The sequence below is a fragment of the Manihot esculenta genome, chromosome 17, assembly GCF_001659605.2.
Source record: "Manihot esculenta cultivar AM560-2 chromosome 17, M.esculenta_v8, whole genome shotgun sequence".
NCBI classification, from domain to species: Eukaryota; Viridiplantae; Streptophyta; class Magnoliopsida; order Malpighiales; family Euphorbiaceae; genus Manihot; species Manihot esculenta.
In genome coordinates this window covers 30355656-30376875 of record NC_035177.2, presented here as the reverse complement: position 1 = coordinate 30376875, position 21220 = coordinate 30355656, and the positions used below count along the sequence as shown (strand labels likewise).

The following is a 21220-nucleotide window of genomic DNA, read 5'->3' as shown; positions in this document are numbered from 1 at the left end:
CTGTCAGTATTTTCAAGAAAATAAAAAGTTTTTATTTTATAATTTTAAAATATGGATAAAGTTAGGTCTAGCAAATCAATTATTATCAATTATCATGAATATCGGATTATAAAAGAGATAAATTTGAATTTATTGCACTCCCAGACTTAGCCTGATGGTAAGTGCATCCGGTTAAATCTGATAGATCTCAGGTTCGAATCCCCATCCCCATTTCAAAAAAAAAAAAAAAAAAATTTGAATTTATTCGTGAAGGATATATTTATACTCTCTTTGCCCAAAAACGACACTTGCGAACATTAATTTCTCCTTAAAAGAAAAATAGAAAAACAAATGATTTTCTACTAAAGAGATACTCTAATTGAATGTGGACCATCAAGTTCGAGCCTAGGAGATTTTACTACTTTACCTTACTTATTTTTACTTTATAAAACATACTTTCACTCCATCCAACCACAATGTGAAAATATAGTCTTCCATTTTTAATTTTGCAAGCGCTTTGCGGCTAACCTTATATGGGATAGACAGAATTTGAATACTAATATTTTATTTAATAAATATTTATATGGTAATGAAAATATTTATAAAGTTCTAAGTAAACTCTAAAAACATTTCAGTTAAAACTCTATAAATATTTCATAAACGATTAAAAAATATAAATTCAAAATTCAAAAAATGTTTTACTGTAAAAAACTTTAATTTAAAAACGAACTTGCAAAGCTTCAGTAACGGTAGGCAAGACAAGATCCACTTGGCATGCCTATATAACCGTCTCGCGCTCTTTTAGCAGTTTTCGAGGAAACATATTTGTAAGAAACAAAGAAAATCCACCGAACATCTCCTACAATCACCATTTTGTATTTACTTTCTTTATTGTAATTCTCTTCATCCAACCCATCATCAAGCTTCTCTGAATCTCAGCATCATCTACACCATAATCAGCGGTAGCCCTTTCCTTTCATTTATCTCTTCTTTTTAAATCTTTTGTTTCGTTTCTTCTTTGTTGGATTGGTTGTGTTATATTCTGTTCATGCAGATTATAGAGAACATGTGGACAGATAGCATAGAGGTTTCGGTGGTGGAGTTGGCGGTGGTGGTAGTAGCGGTGGTTACGATGATTATGGGTGCAAATGCATATGATACCAACGCTGTGATGAGTCCTTGCTTGGATGCTAAAGTACAAAAATCTGATGGATTCACATTTGGTATTGCATTTTCTAGCAGAGAATCTTTCTTTTTCGATCAGGTTCAACTTTCACCTTGTGATATTCGTCTTGCCCTTCCAAGCAAAAAAATGGCACAACTTGCTATATTTAGACCTAGAGTTGATGAGATTTCTCTTCTTACCATCAGTAGCAGTACCTTTGATCCGGTACTTACATAAAAACTTCATAAAGGGATTTCTTTGGCTTCTGCATTTTGCTATAAATAAGTTAGGAATAGCTCTCCAAATTCAGAATTGGTTGATTCAATTTTCCAGGCTATGTCTGGTGGACATATGGTGGCATTTGCTGGAAGAAAATATGCAGCAAGATCACTTCCAGCCATGATTGCTGATCATGGTATGATCATTACTAGTTTCACTCTGGTAAATTCCTGGAACACAGACTTTTCTGTTTCTTTTCCAGAAAGGAATTACTGGCATTTATATATAGCGTATCTTATTGTGTTTCAGGTCCTGGAATTCCAACAGGGTACCCTACAGAACTTGTTCTGGAAGAGTTTTGGTTGTGATTCTTGCTCTCATGGTTCTGTTTGCCTCCATGGCAAGGACTGTGCGGTTCCAAGCTCAAGGTGTGGCCCTGTTGACTGTAACCTAGGAATACAATTAGCATTCTCAGGTACTGACAGGAATCTTGAATCTCTTAATTCGTGGTATGAGGTATCAAATCTCCAGCAATACTCTCTGCATGGTCTGTACTCGGATCTCCGTGACTCCATTAATCAAGTCGCTGGGCAGTCGTAAGAGTAATTAAGTTGTTATTGCTTACGTGATGATAGTGGATCAAATCTATATACCAGTCAATGTATAGCTCAACTGCATAAGAATAATAGCTTTTGCCTTAGTTTCACATTAGATTGAAACTTTTCTGTATTGAGAAATTGTTAGATTCAATAATGGGATAGATGGATATGAAACTTCATTTTGCATACAAGTAGTGATTGGAGAGTTTGCTAATGAATATGAGAATATATATAGTCAAGAAGAGCATCATTCTTCTAAGCATCAGAGATGACTCCGGTGCTGATATTTCCCGGACGCCTCACTCTATAATTCCCTTAAATTTGAAGAAATAGAAATAATAAACACATTTTTTAAAAATATATTTTAGAAAAAGCCATTTTTAACTTTCTCATTTCCTTGGATAGATGAAAGTTTAAAAGAACGATGATTAGTCAAGAAAATAACGACATTATCATGATTTCAATAGCTTATAATTCACTACCTCATAATAAAATTTAACTTAAATTATGTTACATCGGATGGACACTTTATTATAAGAAAGAGACATATTAGCAACTGATCTAGCATTATGATAGAATTTTCACTATCCAAAAATGACAAGTTTCTGCTCATTACATATATTTATATTTAAATAATAATAATAATGAAATATGAAGATCGCAGCTAATAAACTCTTAACACTTAAAAACCCACATGCAGATACTCGCAGACAAACATCTAACACCTACTTTTTTTTCTTATATATAGGACGCACCAAATACACATCAAATATAATTTTTAAAGTAGAAGGAAAGGAGTGCCGATTCAGAAACACACAAGAAATTAATGAACTTGAGCTCCAATTGCAAACAACCTGATAACGAATGAAAAAATGTTGTACCACTAACCACTGTATCGTATCTCTCAGCCTACCCCATTACAAAATCCCCATTTTCTTTTTTGCTAAACAAAATCCCCATTCCAAGGGGCAATTGTTGAGAAAGAAGCATGCTATGCACGAAAGATACATTACTGTACAGACTCTAAATCCCAAGCTTTGTACAGCTAAAATAAATGAGCTGGGCTGCTAAATCTGGCTGTGAAAAATCGCCACATGTGCCGCATATCAGCATTTTTTTCGGTAATAAATGAAAATCCATTTGGTGGCAAAACCATGGAAACCATTCATGCGTCTGGCCATTCTTGGAACTGTTGTGACAACTTGAGCTTCACGACACCATGTACTTGCTAAGCAAGCGTAACATGCATCTTCCCATGAACATCCAGCACAAGATCTCGAAGCTCAGGGAAAACTGATATGAGTAATAGTTCAAGTATTGAATACGCAAGTTGCTTCACACATATAGTAGACTGCAATTTCCAAGAGATTGTAATGGTAGGTTCAAGTTAGGCTACAATATAAAAAATAGAATAAAATAAAATGTGCACAAAAATATTGCAGGTAAAGAGATTTGACAACACGACAGCTCATCATGCAAAAGAGAAAAATGCTGGATAAAGGCCGAACCTGTGTGAAATAGAAAATATCTCTTGCACACCGTTTGTACTGCTTGTTCCCAATCAAGCTAACCAAGGCTGCCGGAGCTCCATCTAACAAAGAGGGAAACCTTTTTAGTTATGTCAAATCCATAATTCTAGGCATGATGACAATGATAAAGTTTCAAACCTCTGCAGGCATGCTCATCATCCAAAACAATATGAATAGATTTGAACCATCAATGTACAAGGCCCCCATGGTATCATAGGTGCCAACTAGCTTTAGCTAGTAAAATAGACTGGTAGTTTGGAATGCTCTGAGAAACATAGGATCAATCCCATTTAAAGCAAGGACGAGGCAATTAATGAACAGGAAGAATTAAGGCTAACTGTATAATCCAGCCATTAGATGCAAAAAGGCCAAAAAAAAAAAAAAGGAGAATGAATGTCCATGGCCAGTATAATTTTGACAAAAATGGACCCTTCTGATCCCATCTCAATCACATATGAGTGGTTCTATGCACATGGAGCACCGGTATAGCCTACATGTCAATTTAGCAAAATGTCTACCTTAATTTCTTCCCCGCCTTTGCATAAAATTAATTCTGTTCAATTCCTAGGCATGCAAGCAGAAGGCGACAACATGTGCCTTGTATTTATTGTGCAGTGACAAATGACACAGAACACAGTTCACAAGCCCAATACATAACTGTAATAAATGGAACTTCCATGGAATTTAAGCATTTACTTGACTATTTACATTTAACAAAATGAGCAAAAAGTTACTTTATTAGCAACAATGAAAATCAATGCCTTAAACTAACAAAACTAACATGAAGAGATTATCATACTCATCCAGTCATCCTTCTGTCAAATGAAAAAAACAGGAGAAAGGATTTCCAATTTTACAAAATATCAATGCTTAGGTGAACTGTACTCACCAAAGAGTATCTTTTTTATATCACTTGCTCTACGAGAAGCCTCAAGCTGCTCTTCAAAAGAACTTTGTTTAGAGGCCTTGCTTCCACCCACCTGGCTAACCTCGAAAGGAACCATATTGAATTGTGCATCATGAATAGCGCCTTGCATAACCCCGATTCTTGTAAAGAATGTCCCATCCGGCCAGAGAACCTTAAAGTAGTCCAGAATTACACAATGAAACAGACTGTTTAATTCTCCATCTAATTTGAGTATCAGCAACATCAAATCATAATGTAGTTCAATACTTATCAAACATAAAATAATCTAAAATGATCCATCTCAACATCATATGATAACATAAAGTATTAGCATCACCATGCAAATACCCAATAAGAATATTGCATAATGTGCAATTGACGAGAACCTTGAAATCAACTGTCTGGTATTAGTACTTGTGCACCGTTGAATGGTGCTCAATATGTACTCTACTAAGCAGAAGAAGGTTAGAAATAGCATCACAGAATCCTTCCCTTTTATAAGTGATCCATTCAGGGAACTGAAAGGCATTAATAGTGACATCCACTGATCTGAATGTATCACTAGCTAGTTGAACAGGCACGAGAAAATACCAATATTGCCCTTTCTGGGGCAGGCTTTAAAATAACGGAAAAGGATTGGACTATCTAAACATTTAGTATGTACAAACAATCTCACCATAATAAAACAATATTACCCTGCTATTTAGAAATGATCAACTGCTTCTCTCACCTAATTCCAACAGGATAAATGCAACACTTTCCAATCATTTCCAGATATAAATGTTACCCACATTAGCATAGGACAAAAACACCCTCCAGTACATCATAAAGTACTATAATTCACATTTTTATACTAAGTAAATTAGTGAAAGGAAAATTTTGTGTCATGCAAGCAACAAATGTGACAGGTAATGAGAGGTGATTTTACTCAACAATAAGAGTAAAGCAAGGAATTAATTGACTAAGAATAAATCAAATACAAAAAAGAATAAGTAAACATAGCAGGGAGTGCACATCAGCACTCCTATGATGAACCTTGTTGGGCATTCATGTAAGTAGCACAAACTCAGAAGTTGGACGGAACACTCAACCAGACTACATAAATGACAGCAGAATTGCAAGTAGACAGTTTAACATTTCCCTGCTGCACATAGAACTTAGGTGTAAAACTATCTTAGGAAAATACATTTTGTTAAAATTGAGAAAGGCTTAATCCATTTTTGGCTGGCAAGAGTTCTATAGCCAGGATTGAGATAGCTCATCCTGTTCAATTGGCACAATTAGCTACAGATGCTAACACCAAGTATTCCTTTCATAGTTAAGTGCACAATTATCTTTACAATATACTGTCACAACACCATTACTTCAGATGTTGGTTCAGTCCTTACATCTTGCACCCAACGAATCCCTTGAGCAACGATGTCCTCTCTACGAAGCCAATGAATCTGCCTCAAGAGCCAATCATCAATAGCATCTTCCATTATCAACTGTAGTATTTGCTTTGACATCCAAAAGACTTGTCTTCTGCATGAATCATTAATCTATGTAATGCAAAAACTATTGCAAGCAGGATAAAAGTAAAGGTGCAGCAGGTGGTTATGCATAACCATTAAGATGAATTGTAATTGTATTTTCAAAAAACTGGACATATATAATAAGCTTCCTCAAAGAATAGCTATGGAGCTACAGTGAAAGACAAAACAAAATCATACTGACCAACATTGGAGCAAGAACTTTTGCTTGAGGGAACAACAAATGGTAAAGGTGTAAAAGTAAGAAGTATGATAATAAAGGAAAATGTGGCCATAATGAAATTCCTAAAGTTGGGAAACTTTCATTATTGATATAAGTTAAATGAATATATCGCATTCAGGTTAGGCATTCAATTGCCATTTCAATTATTTGGTTTTCACATGGTATAGATTAGAAAAATGTTACCAAGATTTGAACTTATACATCAATAATTGAAAATTTCCCAAGCCCAATATTTCTTTTGATGTAAGCGACTCATACATTAATTGGACTCTTGTTTCACATGTTATAAGAACGCAAGGGAGATAAGGACAAGGATTAAGATGCAAGGCACACAAATTATTATCATTCAAGGAATTGAAGAAGGGGTAAAGCATAATCTGCCCTCTCCGAAAATAGTTTGGTTCATGATTTCCAGCTTAAAGAGGCAAGCACTTGATCACCAGCTAACTAGCCAGACAAAAGCATAATAAAAAAATAACCTAATAACGAAAAAATTCAGTAATCGATGCAAAAGACAAGCTTACCTTAGCCAGCCTCTTCTATTGAGCTGGAATACCTTATCAACTAGATTTAGAAGAGGTACACTTACATTTGGTGGAGTCCACTACAAGACAAACAAAAAGCATTCATCCAGAAAGAATGATGAGATAGCATGAGCTCTAAAAATCAAGTAAAAAACCTAACATCATACATACAGAAGAATGATAGTTCAATGCAAGAAAATGAAGACAATTATTCTCTATAATGTTTAAAGGCTACCAAATACAAGACAAGGATTTATTTTTTTTTACAAATGTCAGATAGATGCCAAGTTTGTAGTCAGCAACTGACCCTTTCATGTTTATAAAAATCGATTAGTCATAATTCCCAATGCTATAACCAAATCTTTTCCACATAATTTGTGCTGGTTAAAACATGCAACTTTCAGTTTGTGAAATACAGAATCATGCACGCGCTTAATTAAGGAATAATCCAACTCAAATGAACCTTAATTCTATGCTACCTGAGATGAGACATAAATTGCTTCCTCATACAAATACTGATTAATTTCATTTAAGAACAATCAATATAGAATTAAAATGGAAATGAATTGTCTACGAAGAAGAAACTCCTATTGTCTATGTAAAAGAGAGTCCTACCAATATATGCTAAATCAGCTCATCCCCACACACATAACAAAGGAAGTAAAAACTACTTTTACTACAAAATACATACAGAAACTGCAAGACTATGATTAAGCTAAGCACCAAATACCTCAGGTGGCATTCCAACAGGATCCTCCATATGATTGGAAGTTGCTGCTGCAGAATTCACTGCATGAAGCCCACCCTGATTAACCCACTCAGATTTTGACTCTGGACTGTGTTTCATCTGTGCACTGAAAGAATCCTTATCATGTTTTATTACTTGAGGTGGAGAGCCCTTGGAATTTAATTCATTATCTGAATGCCAACCATTAGCTTGCTCAACGGATGCTTCCTGACTTCCTTGATAGAAACTCTCTTCACTATCAGAAAAGCTGTTCACAGTTTCTGATGTGTCCTGCCTTGCAACAGGATTATTAATCTCACCTGCATGCCATGACAGATTCCTGCTGTAGATTGAAGAATCAGTTTCATCAGGGAGGGGAGGCAAACCAACAACTTTGCGCATTAAGCCATCTGAAGCCCCTTTAAATTGGCGCAAAATATCATCCACAGCATCATCCACATTGACTGTTTGAGTCAAAGAACAAGATTGAAGAGAGAAATGTCTTGAGTAGGTAATTGTAAAAAATAAAAGAAAGAAATAGCCATTATTTGAGCATTTACAAGATTGTCATTCTCAGGACCAGCACATGCATACACTATTGGCCTAACAACTAAGACAGAGCTAGGGCTGACTGAATGGCCACAAATTCAACCCCTAGTTGTTAGTAGTACTTCACTAAGAATTGAATATATGGAAACTAAGTTAGTAGGAGACTTCATCTATCATAAACATGTCTGATATGCAAATTGTTAAAACTAATAGTAACAAAAGATGCTTGTGTAATTTGCAGCTACAAAGGGTCTAGACTACAGAGATAGTTCAAGACATGCATTTCATTTTTTATGATAAACTAGTTTATTAGGAATAAAAACACCCTTGCCTAAAATTAATAGAGTAAAATTCAATTATTTTGCAAAGTACTTATTTCTTTGCTTAGTTTTCCTGGATACTGTTCATTCTCCAAAACAACATCAAACTTACAATACAATTTAAGGGGAGCAAAAGGAAGTGCACACAAGCATGTTAGCATACATGCATGCAAGGCAGAGAGAGACCAATTGAAAAACTGAAGATATTTGAGGTGATGAGCAGTCCAATGAGCAAACTAAGATTATATGACAATCAAGGACATATCCACAATTCCACATACCTGCCAGAGTTCTCATAACTGATGAAGATTTCCCAAAGGAGTAATTCTTCAAAAACAAAGGAGAAGGCATAGAATCTCAGTATTTAAGGTAGAGGAAAAAAAAGAATGATAATATGCTCAAGCAAAATCTACAGCAACAGATACCAAGATGTCAATGAAATTCACACCTTGGAGGAAACACTTAGGAAATCCCACACTTCATGCTGTTCGGCAACATTAGCTATAGATAAAAGGTTCTGGAAAATGCAGCACAATTAGAGGAGGAGAAAACAAACTAATCTAAAGAAGAAAAACGGAGCAAGGACTAAACAATACTTGCAAATATTTATCAAGCTGTATGCAACGTTGATGAACAAAGGCATCCTCTGTGCTTGATGAGAATATCCTTTTGGGAGGCAAATGTAATGTGTAATTAGGAATGTCCTTAAGATGCCGATGCAATCTCTCAAAATTCCTGTATCTGCTATGGAAAAAATGAAAATAAAACGAATATAAGCACGAAAATATTTACTTACCCACAAACTTCAGGAACTTCCACATTAATGCATTACACATATATATACATAAATGGAGATACATCAGTACAACAAAAATATAAAAGTTTTCATAAAGCTAGCAACCACTTTAATTATCTTATAGATGAGACTAGAACCTTCGTTTCACAAACCAAGTTCTCTTTTCAGCATCTGTCACTGCAATCGAATAAACTGCAAAAGATTTGGACCCGAGTTTCTCAAAATATGCTCCCATAACCTGTAGAGACAAAGGAGACAAGGAATAAAGTAAATTTGATTCAAGCAAGTGCCTAGGTGGTCTTGCACAAAGCCATTTTCAAGAAGCTGCAAAGCATAAGATTCCACATTTTAGTTACAATTTTCATAATTTTTAGTCCGCAACAAATCAGGAAATTGTTACCCACCCGGCACTTCAACTTAGGATTAGGAATACGGGGTCCAGCACTGCTAATTGCTACATCTGAGACCTTCTTAACAGCCAGATTTTCACTAGGCCTACCATAATCTGCGCTACTGAACTCTGAAATAGCAGACACTCTAACATCTCCTGTAAATGGCTTTTCTTCAACAGGCTGGGATTTCAGAGCAGAAGTGCTATAGGATCTTTTATGCCTACTTTTATTTTCATTCACAGAGGGATTACTATTGCTATCCGATTCATCACTGGCATGTCCTCTCTCTATAGAAGACTCCACATTGTGATCCTGAGTGAACTGTTTCACATCTTTATTCACAACTCTTGATAAAGCATCATGACTTAATTGAGGTGTTTGCCACACTATAGCTTTTTCCTTTGATCCAGCAGAAATCGCAATGCTATTTGTTAAAATTTCCTTCCCTGAATTTCTGGTAGGCTCTTTGTTATTTGTCACTGAACCCTTTGCCCCTGATTGAAGGTTTTTGGTCTCTTTCTTTTTATAATTCCGTCCTTTTGACCACATGTTTTCAAGATTTTCAGGCGTAAGCACTTCAGTTCTTCTCTGGGTTGCAGCCTCTAGTACACGTGCCCACCCTGCATGACGTGGCTGCAAAAGCTCTTGCTGATTTGAGTGGCAATCCAACAGTGTTTCTTTACAATCATTGATTTTAACCAAATTCATGTCAGTCCCTTGAAACTTCTTTTCAGTATCAACAATGTTAGTTTTTTCACTATTTAAGGATGAATATTTTCCAGAGGAAGAACCACCATTATGTACGGATCCGGCATATGGATTACTGCTTACCTCCATTAGGTTACCATCTTTAGTGGCAAGCAAAACATATTCAATGATCTCATTGATATACCTGGTTCAGGGGAAAAACAAGACATAATTAGCCTAAGGAACTCAACACATGATTAATAATATATCTAACGGCAGTTACACATTCAGTTGTTCCTTTTGTCCCTCAGAAATATCATGTGCACTTAAGCCTTGATTATGTCCTGAAGATAAAGCATTAAACAATCTGATATAGCAAAAACTTCAAAATGGATATGGTCAAGTGAAGAATATTAAACAACTTGTTCCAGATTCTAACTCGCCTAAGAGATGAATCTTGGCAAAGTATATAAGAGAACTTCTTTAGTTAGTTGTCCAACCAGTAGCAACATTGGATAATGCAGCCAATAGGGAGATAAATATTAGCTTGAGAGCTAGAGATTTTTCCTGCAGTCTCATAATTAATAGTCTAATAATCCATAGCCCCCAAATTGGAATGTTAAATCTCTCAGATTTTGAGGTGGCTTAGGCAATTTGGAATCACATTATTAGCATATCTTTTAAGTTAACGGACTTCTATTGGTAGAAAATAGAGAAGATTTTGAGGCAAGAAAGAAAGATGCCAAAGTTCCTTGCAACTGTGCTTTCTTTTATTGGAGTTTTTGGATGGACAAAAACTCATAAATATTCCAGTAACAAAGTTTGTCTTGTTGCAGGAAAATGTGTTGTTTTGTCTTGTATGTGAGCTTATTCTTCCATAAATTTTAGCTAAGGGTCTTATTGAGTTTTAGCCAACTTGATTGAAGGGTTTACTCTTCTTAGCTTGTTGTTTGGGAGGTATTTATAAGAGGATTTCTTAACCTCCAACTTGTACTCTCCTTATTCTTTTCTCAATATTCAAGTAATGTATTTTCTTATGCATAAAGAAAAAAAAAAAAAAAAAAGAAAGCCATTTGGCTGAGTCAAAATCTGTTATTCAAACTAAAAGTAATAAATGAAATGTAAATGCCAAAAAAAAAGGGAAAAATAAAAGAAATAAACCCTCCATTTTCTTTTCTCCTTTTCTCCACAGAATTATTTCCTGAAAATGATTTTGTAAAAAATAGCCCAATAGGGTCAACTGTTCTACAAAAGAAAAGCATGACTTTCCGGTTTTTATCTTTTCAGAAAAACCTGAAATAAGTTAGTTTTCCTACAAATCCATTGGCAATTTCACTTCTGTAGCAATCTACACAATCAACCATCAATCTAGCAAGCAGTGAATCAACTCACTCCCCAACCCTGCCCTTCCCTCCCTTCCTTCATTGTTTCAATAAATGCCCATAAAATGAACTGAGAACATTGTCTCCCATGCACTTCTCTCATACGAGGGCCAAGTGACACTGACCAGAAGTTAATTTCCCAAGACAGGTCCCAAGAATTTGCCATAACCTATGAAATGCATTCTCTTTTTCAAAGGGCACTAGCATAGATTTCCAGATAGTATAAATCCCATAAAAAAAGTAACTCTCCAGTATGAAGTAAGAACAGAATCCAGCTACCCCATTTTTTACCTCACAAGAATAAGAAAACAATAAACTAGGCTGAGTTCAGTCATAATACATCTTGATCCTTCAAATTGCAACTTGCCCATTGTTATGGACACAATTCAGTTACAATAATTAGATCTCCTATTACAGAAATAGTTTAGCTGGATTTGTTCCTTAGATTACAAAATCATATCAGGAAGACATTGCACAAGCTTCTGTTCTTAGGACTTGAGAGAAGTAACATCCAATTATGCAAAACCTATTTGTTATCTGGACCTTATATTCAAAGGAAAATCATCTCATTTTTTGGAGAGAGCAGGAGAGGAATGACAAATATGGCGAAAACTGAATATTCTTATATTACAGACTCAATCCACAAAAATCAAATGCACCTTAAACAATCCAAACTTTCTTCAGAAGACAGGTTAAGAAAGGCATAAAAACTCCAAAATTTGGAAAAAAGGAAACTATAAATCTTACAAAGGGCTTGCAAGACCCATAACAGGCTGCAATATCAAGCACGTCACAAGCTCTCGAGCAATAGTCCGAACCAGGGGGCATTGAGACTCTCGAGGTCTCAGCACTACAGCTAAAAGTCCACCAGTTAGGCGCTGCAGAACCTTTAGCCAAAAAAAAGGGGGAGGCAGCAGAATAAATAAATTTCCAATGATAAAATCCAAAAGCAAAATATGCTTTCATCAGAACGCACCACTCACACCTTGAACTCATTCTCAGGAGATATTAGTGCAGGATGAAGCTCCTTAGAAGCCAATAGATGGTGCTTCAACCTTTCATCTCTCTCATCAGTAGAAAGTGTTCCCATTACATCAGCACCTATTGCAGCTTGATTTCGTCTAAAAAGATCCAAGTGATCCCCTATTAAATCAATTATATCCCTGCAACATTAGCCAGCTTAAGTCTTATGTTTACACTGCATTGCACACTATCTTCAGGTGTAAAGATAATAAATTATAATACATTCTTTTCCCTTTCCAGAAAAATTCTTAAAGGGAAGAAAAATATACCTTGTTAGCAGGTCAACAAGGTTTATTTCCTTAACCCTTCCTGATATTTCACCAATAGCATCCATGATCACAGCACGCATTAACTCAGGTGCCTCCTTGTCTGGCGTAATTTCTGAATACCACAAATCTATTACAAAATCCTTCAAAATTTTATCAATGAGATCGTTGATTGCAGCCTCCACAACTGGAGAATCAATTTTTCTTTTCCACCGTTGAGGGAGAGGTGCAGAAGAAAGTCGTGAATCATTAACAGAAAGTTGTTTCTTCTCCAAATGAGACAAATAAGATTGTGGACGGGTCAACCGACAAGATTTCCAGCTGAACTCCACTTCATTTGACAAAATGCGGAATGCAGAAACCAAAAGAATTGATATAGGTAGATTTATCCACATTGAAGAACTTGTATCTATAAAAACAACCAAAAGCAACTCAATGGCAAACAAATGAAAAAAGCTTGACTGGCTGGCATCAATATTTGGTGAGAGAGAGAGAGAGAGAGAGAGAAAGAAGTAAAAGAAAGAATATAGGCATGCCTGATATCTATTAGTCACAAATTTATTATTAGTTCAGACTCTATCAAAGAATTAAGTCCACGTCCACCATCATTAGATTCTTATGGTTCTATATTTGTTTCATAATATTCAAGTTGATTCTCCATTTCATCAATTAAGATCTGTGGGAGAATCTATTTTTGTCTAAATCTTACAATTTGATTCATGCGATTAAATTCAATTCCCCATTTTATAGATTCAAATTCATATAGTGAATCACAAAAATACCTAATCATGACCAAATCAAAAGACTCGATAGTAAATCAAGTGAATCAATATGATCGATCAATTTAGGGTTAAATAGTTACATTTTATAAAATTTAAGAGTTTAATAGTTATACTTTATAAAGTTCTGGTTAAATAATTACATTTTTATTAAAAAAAATTGATATCAAATATTAAGAATGAAAAGGTTAAATAATTACATTTTTTATAAAGGTCAAGGGCATTTATTTAACTTTTTATAAAAATATATAGTAACCTTTTATTTAACCCACTATTCTTATTTCATATTTAATTATTTGATCAAATTTAAATGGGAGTTTAACACAGGCACAATAATAATCATTATCTACATTCAAGAGTTTATAATTTATAATACAAAACTATATAACATAATAAGAATATGTTGTTCTATTATGAAAACATACATATAATTAGCTAAAAATGATAATTGTATATTTATAAAAAATGCAAATATGTTACTGAGATATTCTTGACTCATTTTGGAACATTTATAGTCTTTAATTAATTTTGAGAATTTTCATCAAATCTTACTATCCATTTGATTCTCGATTTTTTATTCACAAAATGAAGATTTCAACTCTTGATTTGACAACTATGCCCCTGTCATTTAAGCCGCTTTAAAATCAAGCTTATCTCATATAACCTTTGCATTTTAATTAATAAACACTATATAAAAGCACTCAACTTAAAGAACTTGAAATTCCGCAGCTTTTTCCAATTTATTAGCAGCTAGAAAACTGAAAACAATGATCATAAAAAGTAATGTTAATCTCTGAAAGAAACAAGCAATCACATTATAGGCACCTAAATAAAGAGCTTCCATGAGGCCAAATTCAGCTAAAACCAAATTGAGATAACCTAAACAATCTCATTTAGAAAGAAGAAAAGAGAGAGAGACTGAGAAGCAAGTAAAACAAAAAGAAGAGGTAGCGTTACTTCATTGGGAATACAAACAGAGAAAGCAGATAAGATCAGAAAAACAAATAGAACGAAAGTACAAAAATGTACAAAACTTGAACTCAATTGAAATAACACCTAAACATAAATTAAATTGTTAATTCGGCCCAAAAATATACCATAATTCGACCTAAAACAGATTGAGAGGAAATTCTACTCTACTTCAGAGCATAAATTATACAATCCAAGAGTTAAGAAAGCAATTTGAAATTTAAGACCGTAAGAACTCACGAGATAAGAAGTAAGTGACGGCAAAGATACAGAGCCCCCACCAAACCAGCCGAACCTTAGCCTCCTCGATCAGATCCTGAATCGTCTCCATAGCCTTCATTTTTGCTCCTCTCTTTAAAATCCGAGTTCCTCTCTGAAATCTCTGCTTCCTCGAGAACAAAAAAAGCTGTTCTTCGATTATTCCTTCGATCTTATTTGGAGTCGATATCGATTACTTTTCCAAGAGCTCAGAGAGAAACTCGACGTGTCTGGAATTAGTTTGCGTTTTTTTTTTTTGTGATTCTGATATCGATTATTATTACTCTTTTTTCTTTTCTTAATCGGAGTCTAGAGACTAGAGAGAGCGCAAGAGGGCGTATACGCGCGAAAAAAATGCGATAATTTCTCGAGGCGTAGCACGTGTACGGCGATAGGGGCTCCGATATCCTACGGGGTCATGTGCTGATGTGTTCATCTATCTTGCTCTATATTCCTGGAACGTCAGCAAAATGAATAAATGATACTTTTTCCTTGTTTTTTCCCTTAGAATATATTATCTGCTATGATATTAACGATATTTGTCGTATCATCTTTACTCTGGTTTTTTTATAAAAAAAAAATTCTGAATTGTTTTAAGATCAACACAACAATTTTTTAATTTTTGTCAATGCGTATAGATTGCATTTGATTAAAGCTCAAAGTTCTAAAAAACACGATACAAAATTAAAAAACACATAAATTAAAAAACACATGATACAAAATTAAAATTAAAGCTCAAACTAAAATCTTCGCCTCTCCTTCTCCCCCTCTTTTACTCTTATTCTTTTCATTGTTCTTCTTCATTCATATTATTCATAATAAATTGGTCACAAATCTAGAGAGAAAAGGGCATGTTTGCCTAATGTCTGGCGAGGAAGTCCAGAAGCTGACCTCCTCCAAGTAATAGTAAAAAACTTAGAGGAACAGTAAACCTCATCACAATCATGTATGGACTTAAACTATATATATATAAATAGATTCCTCTATGTACTTTCATATATCTTAGGTCTATGATAGATTGGATCTATTTAAAAAATTTTCTTTATTTTATATATCAGGACTTCTCTAAAATTGTTCTTGTGTTTTGACTCTCCTCCCTCTCTCTTTAGTTTTAGAAAAGAATTTCAATACAGACAATTTACAAAATACTAACAAAACAATTTAACAAGTTACATAAATTTTCAACAAAAAAAAAAAGTTACCAAACTACAAAGGACAGTTCAATAGATAACAACATAAATATCAACAAATTACAAGATATTCAATATAAACAAATTAATTTCTATATGCACAAATTCAATTTTAATTACATAATTCAAACATGAATAGATATCATCACGTTATAACATAAATCAATTAATAAATTTACTTGATGCATTAAGGGATAGATGACAAGTTAAGTGTTTTCAACCATATTTTAAAATCTATTGGCACATCAAATGATGGAAGACTAGTAACATAAAAATTGCATAAAATTATATGAAAAAAGCCCAAATCAATAGAAACTTGCATCAAATATCACAACAAGATCAAAAAGCTTCCCTTCTCAACACAAACAGTTACATACCAATATGCAAAGAGAGGCTGTATTAAGGAATAGGATGAGGAGACGTTGACTTTCATTTAAACAATGTAAAGGGAAAACGACAATCCATCCATAAGCTTAAGATGAAATCAAGGGCAATGTCATCACAAATTCAACAAACAAAATTTCGATGTTCAATAGATCCGACTTAATATCACTTAATCTATTCAATTGGCTCAAAAGAAGTTGGATCTATTCATGTGATATTTATCTTTAATATATTAAAAAATTATTTTATAATTTTAAAAACTCTTAAAAAACAATTATTAGATTTCAAAACTGTTTATGTTATTTTATTTATTTATTATTAATATTTAATCATCTTTATTTATTATAATTTCATTTTTTATTTTAAAATTTACTTACACTTTTGTATATTGTATTTTATTATTGAAATAAACATAAATAAATGAATAACTTTAAATCAAAATATTTAATTAAGAAGCACAATTTCTTATGATCTGTTTAATCTAAAAGTGGAGAACTTGCTTTCTTAATGTCATTCTTGAAATAATGAGACATCCACAATAATTAAAGAGTAATCTTTCAGATAAAAAATATTAATGATAAGCTTTTCTACCCTAGTTTTCTCGCCAACCACGTCGTGGTTGCCTTTTTTTATTTTCGAATTACTGGTAGTAAAGAAAGATTCATAGAATTGCTTCCAATTTTCCAAATGTAACTAGAAAAATGCCGTCTTCTTTTTTGGGGTTACGTTGAAAATACCGTCTACGATACTGGAGTTTGTCATGTTCGCCTTTTCTTTTGGCAGCACAAGAATCATGGATGGAATATCTTAAGCCGCAAAAATTATTTATTATTCATCAAACAAGATAATATCAAGTCGGCACTCCTTAAAAACCAAAGCAGGGATCCCATTCACAATCAAGTTGCACAGCGAAAGATCAAAAACGAGGAGGATGAGCAGTGTTTGGTTAAGCAAAATGGAAAACATAGAACACACAACAGTATCCACAAATGGCATAAAGATGCACGTAGCATCAATAGGGACAGGTCCTGAAATCCTTTTCCTTCACGGCTTTCCTGACCTCTGGTACTCATGGCGACACCAACTTCTTTCTCTTTCTTCGCTTGGTTACCGCTGCATAGCTCCTGATCTTCGTGGCTATGGCGACACCGACGCACCTGAACCTGTGAATCAGTATACTGTTTTCCACATTGTCGGAGACCTGATCGGGCTTCTTGATTCGCTTGGGATCCAGCAAGTCTTTTTAGTGGGTCATGATTGGGGAGCCTTAATAGCTTGGTCCTTGTGCATATTCAGACCTGATAGAATCAAAGCCCTGGTGAACACGAGCGTCGCCTTCATGCCGAGGATGCCACAACTGAAGCCTCTGGATGCGTTCAGGATGATGTTCGGCAACGATTACTATGTCTGCCGATTTCAGGAACCTGGAGAGGCTGAAGAGGAGTTTGCTCAAGTTGATACTGCTAGATTGATTAAATCATTTTTCACATCTCGGGACCCAAAGCCACCTTGCTTCCCTAAGGAAGTAGGAATCAAAGCTTTACCATGTCCTCCAAGCTTGCCCTCATGGTTGACAGAAGAAGATGTCGACTACTACGCTGCCAAATTTAACCAGAGTGGCTTCACCGGAGGATTGAATTATTATCGAAACATGAACCTGTCGGTTTCAGATTAGTTGCTGTAATAAATTTAACATGCATATGCTCTTGCTGATTGTTGCTTTTACTAATTTTTTACTGCAGGAACTGGGAGCTTACAGCTGCATGGACTGGGACGGAAATCAAAGTGCCAGTGAAGTTCATCGTCGGAGATTTGGATCTTGTCTACCACATTCCTGGTATGAAGGAATATATACACAATGGTGGGTTCAAGAAAGACGTGCCTCTTTTGGAAGACGTTGTTGTAATGGAAGGTGTAGCTCACTTTCTGAACCAAGAAAAGCCAGAGGAAATTAGTAAACACATCTATGATTTCATTAAGAAATTCTGATCAGAAATAATCGGCGTATGTTGTTTGTGTTTCACGGTTGCTGTGTTGTTCCTCAACTTCAATTCAGTAAATAAAAATGCACCATCTAATTGTGCTACAATGTTAACACTGCTCAATTTTATTGTTTTTACATACTTTTATCTTATTTATAAATTATTATTATTTAAATATAAATGTTAAAAATTGTAAAAATATAACTTATTTTAATTTTAAATGTATTAAAATATAATGTTTTATAATTTTACTATTATAATAAATAATATATTCTTAAATTAAATAATTTTAAAATTAAATTGATATTTTTTAAAATAAATATATACCCATTAAATTTGAAAACTTTTTTATATAATTTGTTATGAGTCAATTATTAAAAATGAAGAGTATCTATATGGCTGTATTAAAAAATATAAGGATATTTCTTTCCTATTCTCAACAAAGATTTCATCACTAACAATAGAAAACAGTATGAAAAAATATTCTACAATTTTATCGAATTTTTATTTTTAAAATTTATAATTTAATATTTATGTCAAATTTAATATTTCATACTTAATATAGTTAAAAATTAACATTATTTTCTAACAACACAATAATATATTATTTTAACACAAAATTAAACTACATAATTTAAAGTAAATCATAGATTTCTAAATAAATTAGAAATTCAAAAGTAAAAATCCAATAAAATTGGGGGATATTTTTTTTAAATTTTTCTTTAATAAAATTTATAACATAATTTTAAAATGAAAAATATGGAAATCATATTAAATATTTTATTTTATTATAAGTCATTTATTAAAAATGAATATTATTTAAATATTTATATTTAAAATATAATGATATTCCTCATATATCACAATAAATTAAATCGTCAATTATATGATGCCCGCTTTTCATTTTAATTATGTTTTCAATTGATAAAAAAAATTGTCATGGACAAAATTTTATTGCATAATTTTAAAATAGAAAATATAAAATCGTGCATTATATTATTAAAATAAAATAATAAAAAACCCTTATTTTTTGTCAAGGTAAAAATAGATTGCATTGATATGGTACAAAAGCCCAATTATAAGGAGGAAAACTACGTCCTATTGCTACTTTGGAGTTTGGAGCCACTGAGCTCCTACCGCAGTATGAGACGCCGAAAATTTTAGCAGGCTAAAATTATAAAACTGGCATGTATTAATTTAAAATTTTAATTTAATTTTTTATTTATTTTGATTTATTTTAATTTTTAATTTTTAATTTTAAAAATTTTAATTATTTTAATTCGATTTGATTTTAATTAAAAAAATTAAAAAAATCAAATTGAATTATTAGTAATAATAATATATTATTTTTAATAATATAAAAAAATTAAATTATATTAAAATTAAAATATTTTAATTAAAATTTAAAATATAAAAAATAAAAAATTTATTAAAAATTAAAATTAATCAAATTAAATTAAACTGAATCAAATCAATTTAATTTGATTCGATTTTTAACTAAAATTGATTCAGTTTAATTTTTATAAATATTAAAATTTTAATAATTTTAAATTAAACCGATTTAACCGTAAAATTTCATCGCAAAATTCACAAACTGAAGAACAAGTCAAGGGCCGTTTCTACCCTAAAATTTAGAAGATCCTTCAATAGCCTGAAACAAGCAGAGCAGAGCACAGCCAAGGAAAAATGTTCAAAGGCAAAGGGTCCATAGTGCTCGTTAGGGGGCAAGAAGAAAGAAAGAAAGAAAAAAGAAAAAATTCCCATTTCATGAAAATAATAAAAAAAGCGACACATAAAACAACTAGTTTTGTTGGAATTCCTAACATATTGATATTATACAACTAGCAGTATCGCAAGGACTTTGTGCATTTTTGTAAGTTTATTTTAACAATAGAATATAATATTTATTTTATATTTAAAAATTTTATTAACGACGATTATAATTATGTTTCAAGTATTATTAAATAAATTTGTAAATAATTAATTTAATTTTATATTTACTAAAAATGCATATTATTTAATCTTAATTGAAATTTATTATACTATTTATATCATTGTTGAGATTATTAACAATAAATAGATGAATAAAAATCATACTTTTTTAAAGAAAAATTATTATTTAATTTTTATGATATTTAAAAACTTATTAATTAGTCTATTATTTTTATAAAATATATTAAAATAACTTTAAAATTTTAAAAAATTTATTAATTAATTTTCTGTTAATTTCAATTATTATATAAAAATTTAAAATATCTTCAATATAAAATTAATAATTAATGAACATTTTTATAAAATTGAGAAATTAAACAATAATTTTGTATGCTACATTAATTAAATAATAAAATATTTAATAATTAAAACTAACATAATAACTAATTAATACTTTTTTCATAATTTTTATATATATATTTTTATTATTTTAAAATTATTATTTATTGTTTTTACATATGTTTAATATATAAATTTACTATTATAATTTTATTTTATTTTATTTTATTTTTAAAATAATTTCTCATTAATTATCAAAATATTTATTAGTATTTAATAAAATTTAATATTTTTAAAATGAATTATAATTAAAAGTTAATAAAAAATTATATTTATTAATATATATAAAAAAATAAAGTAAATGAAAATTATAAGATTAAGGGAGCATATTTTTTAAAATCTTAAAATCGTTTAAATTTTTAAAATTAAAAGGCTAATTAATAAATTTTTTTAATAGCATTACTAAAATTCTAAATTTTAAACGAAAAAATTCTTTTACAAATAAATTAAATTTTATAAATAAGTTTCTAATGAATGATTATATATATATATATATATATATAGTTTT

The 21220-nt window shown here is 32.1% G+C and overlaps 3 protein-coding genes across 9 annotated transcripts; 2 read left to right on the top strand and 1 right to left on the bottom strand.

Annotated features, from left to right (window-relative positions):
* Positions 1-692: 692 nt before the first annotated feature.
* On the top strand, positions 693-2160 carry LOC110604486. The gene is made up of 4 exons (XM_043952313.1): positions 693-941; positions 1034-1369; positions 1478-1585; positions 1673-2160. Exons 2-4 carry the CDS (start codon positions 1046-1048, stop codon positions 1961-1963), a joined length of 723 nt encoding a protein of 240 aa, XP_043808248.1. The 5' UTR covers positions 693-941; positions 1034-1045; the 3' UTR covers positions 1964-2160.
* Positions 2161-2766: 606 nt separating this feature from the next.
* Positions 2767-15236, bottom strand: LOC110604440. Of its 7 annotated transcripts, XM_021742599.2 has the most exons (16): positions 14808-15235; positions 14304-14356; positions 12823-13228; positions 12516-12693; positions 12278-12417; positions 9474-10353; positions 9207-9307; positions 8870-9017; positions 8722-8790; positions 8555-8600; positions 7408-7868; positions 6678-6757; positions 5787-5922; positions 4381-4570; positions 3471-3553; positions 2767-3313 (listed from the first exon to the last, which is right to left on the bottom strand). In XM_021742599.2, the coding sequence occupies exons 3-16, from the start codon at positions 13212-13214 to the stop codon at positions 3191-3193; spliced, it is 3027 nt and encodes a 1008-aa protein (XP_021598291.1). In that variant the 5' UTR covers positions 13215-13228; positions 14304-14356; positions 14808-15235; the 3' UTR covers positions 2767-3190. The 7 variants fall into 7 exon arrangements, 6 of the variants coding, with proteins under 6 accessions (XP_021598291.1, XP_021598288.1, XP_021598289.1 ...); XM_021742596.2 differs by lacking the exon at positions 14304-14356 and having other exon boundaries at positions 14808-15233; XM_021742597.2 differs by lacking the exon at positions 14304-14356 and having other exon boundaries at positions 8870-9014; positions 14808-15232.
* A 2041-nt stretch (positions 15237-17277) lies between these two features.
* LOC110604442 (epoxide hydrolase A) lies at positions 17278-18492 on the top strand. Its single transcript, XM_021742601.2, has 2 exons — positions 17278-18058; positions 18142-18492. The coding sequence occupies exons 1-2, from the start codon at positions 17331-17333 to the stop codon at positions 18386-18388; spliced, it is 975 nt and encodes a 324-aa protein (XP_021598293.2). The 5' UTR covers positions 17278-17330; the 3' UTR covers positions 18389-18492.
* The last annotated feature ends 2728 nt before the right edge of the window (positions 18493-21220 follow it).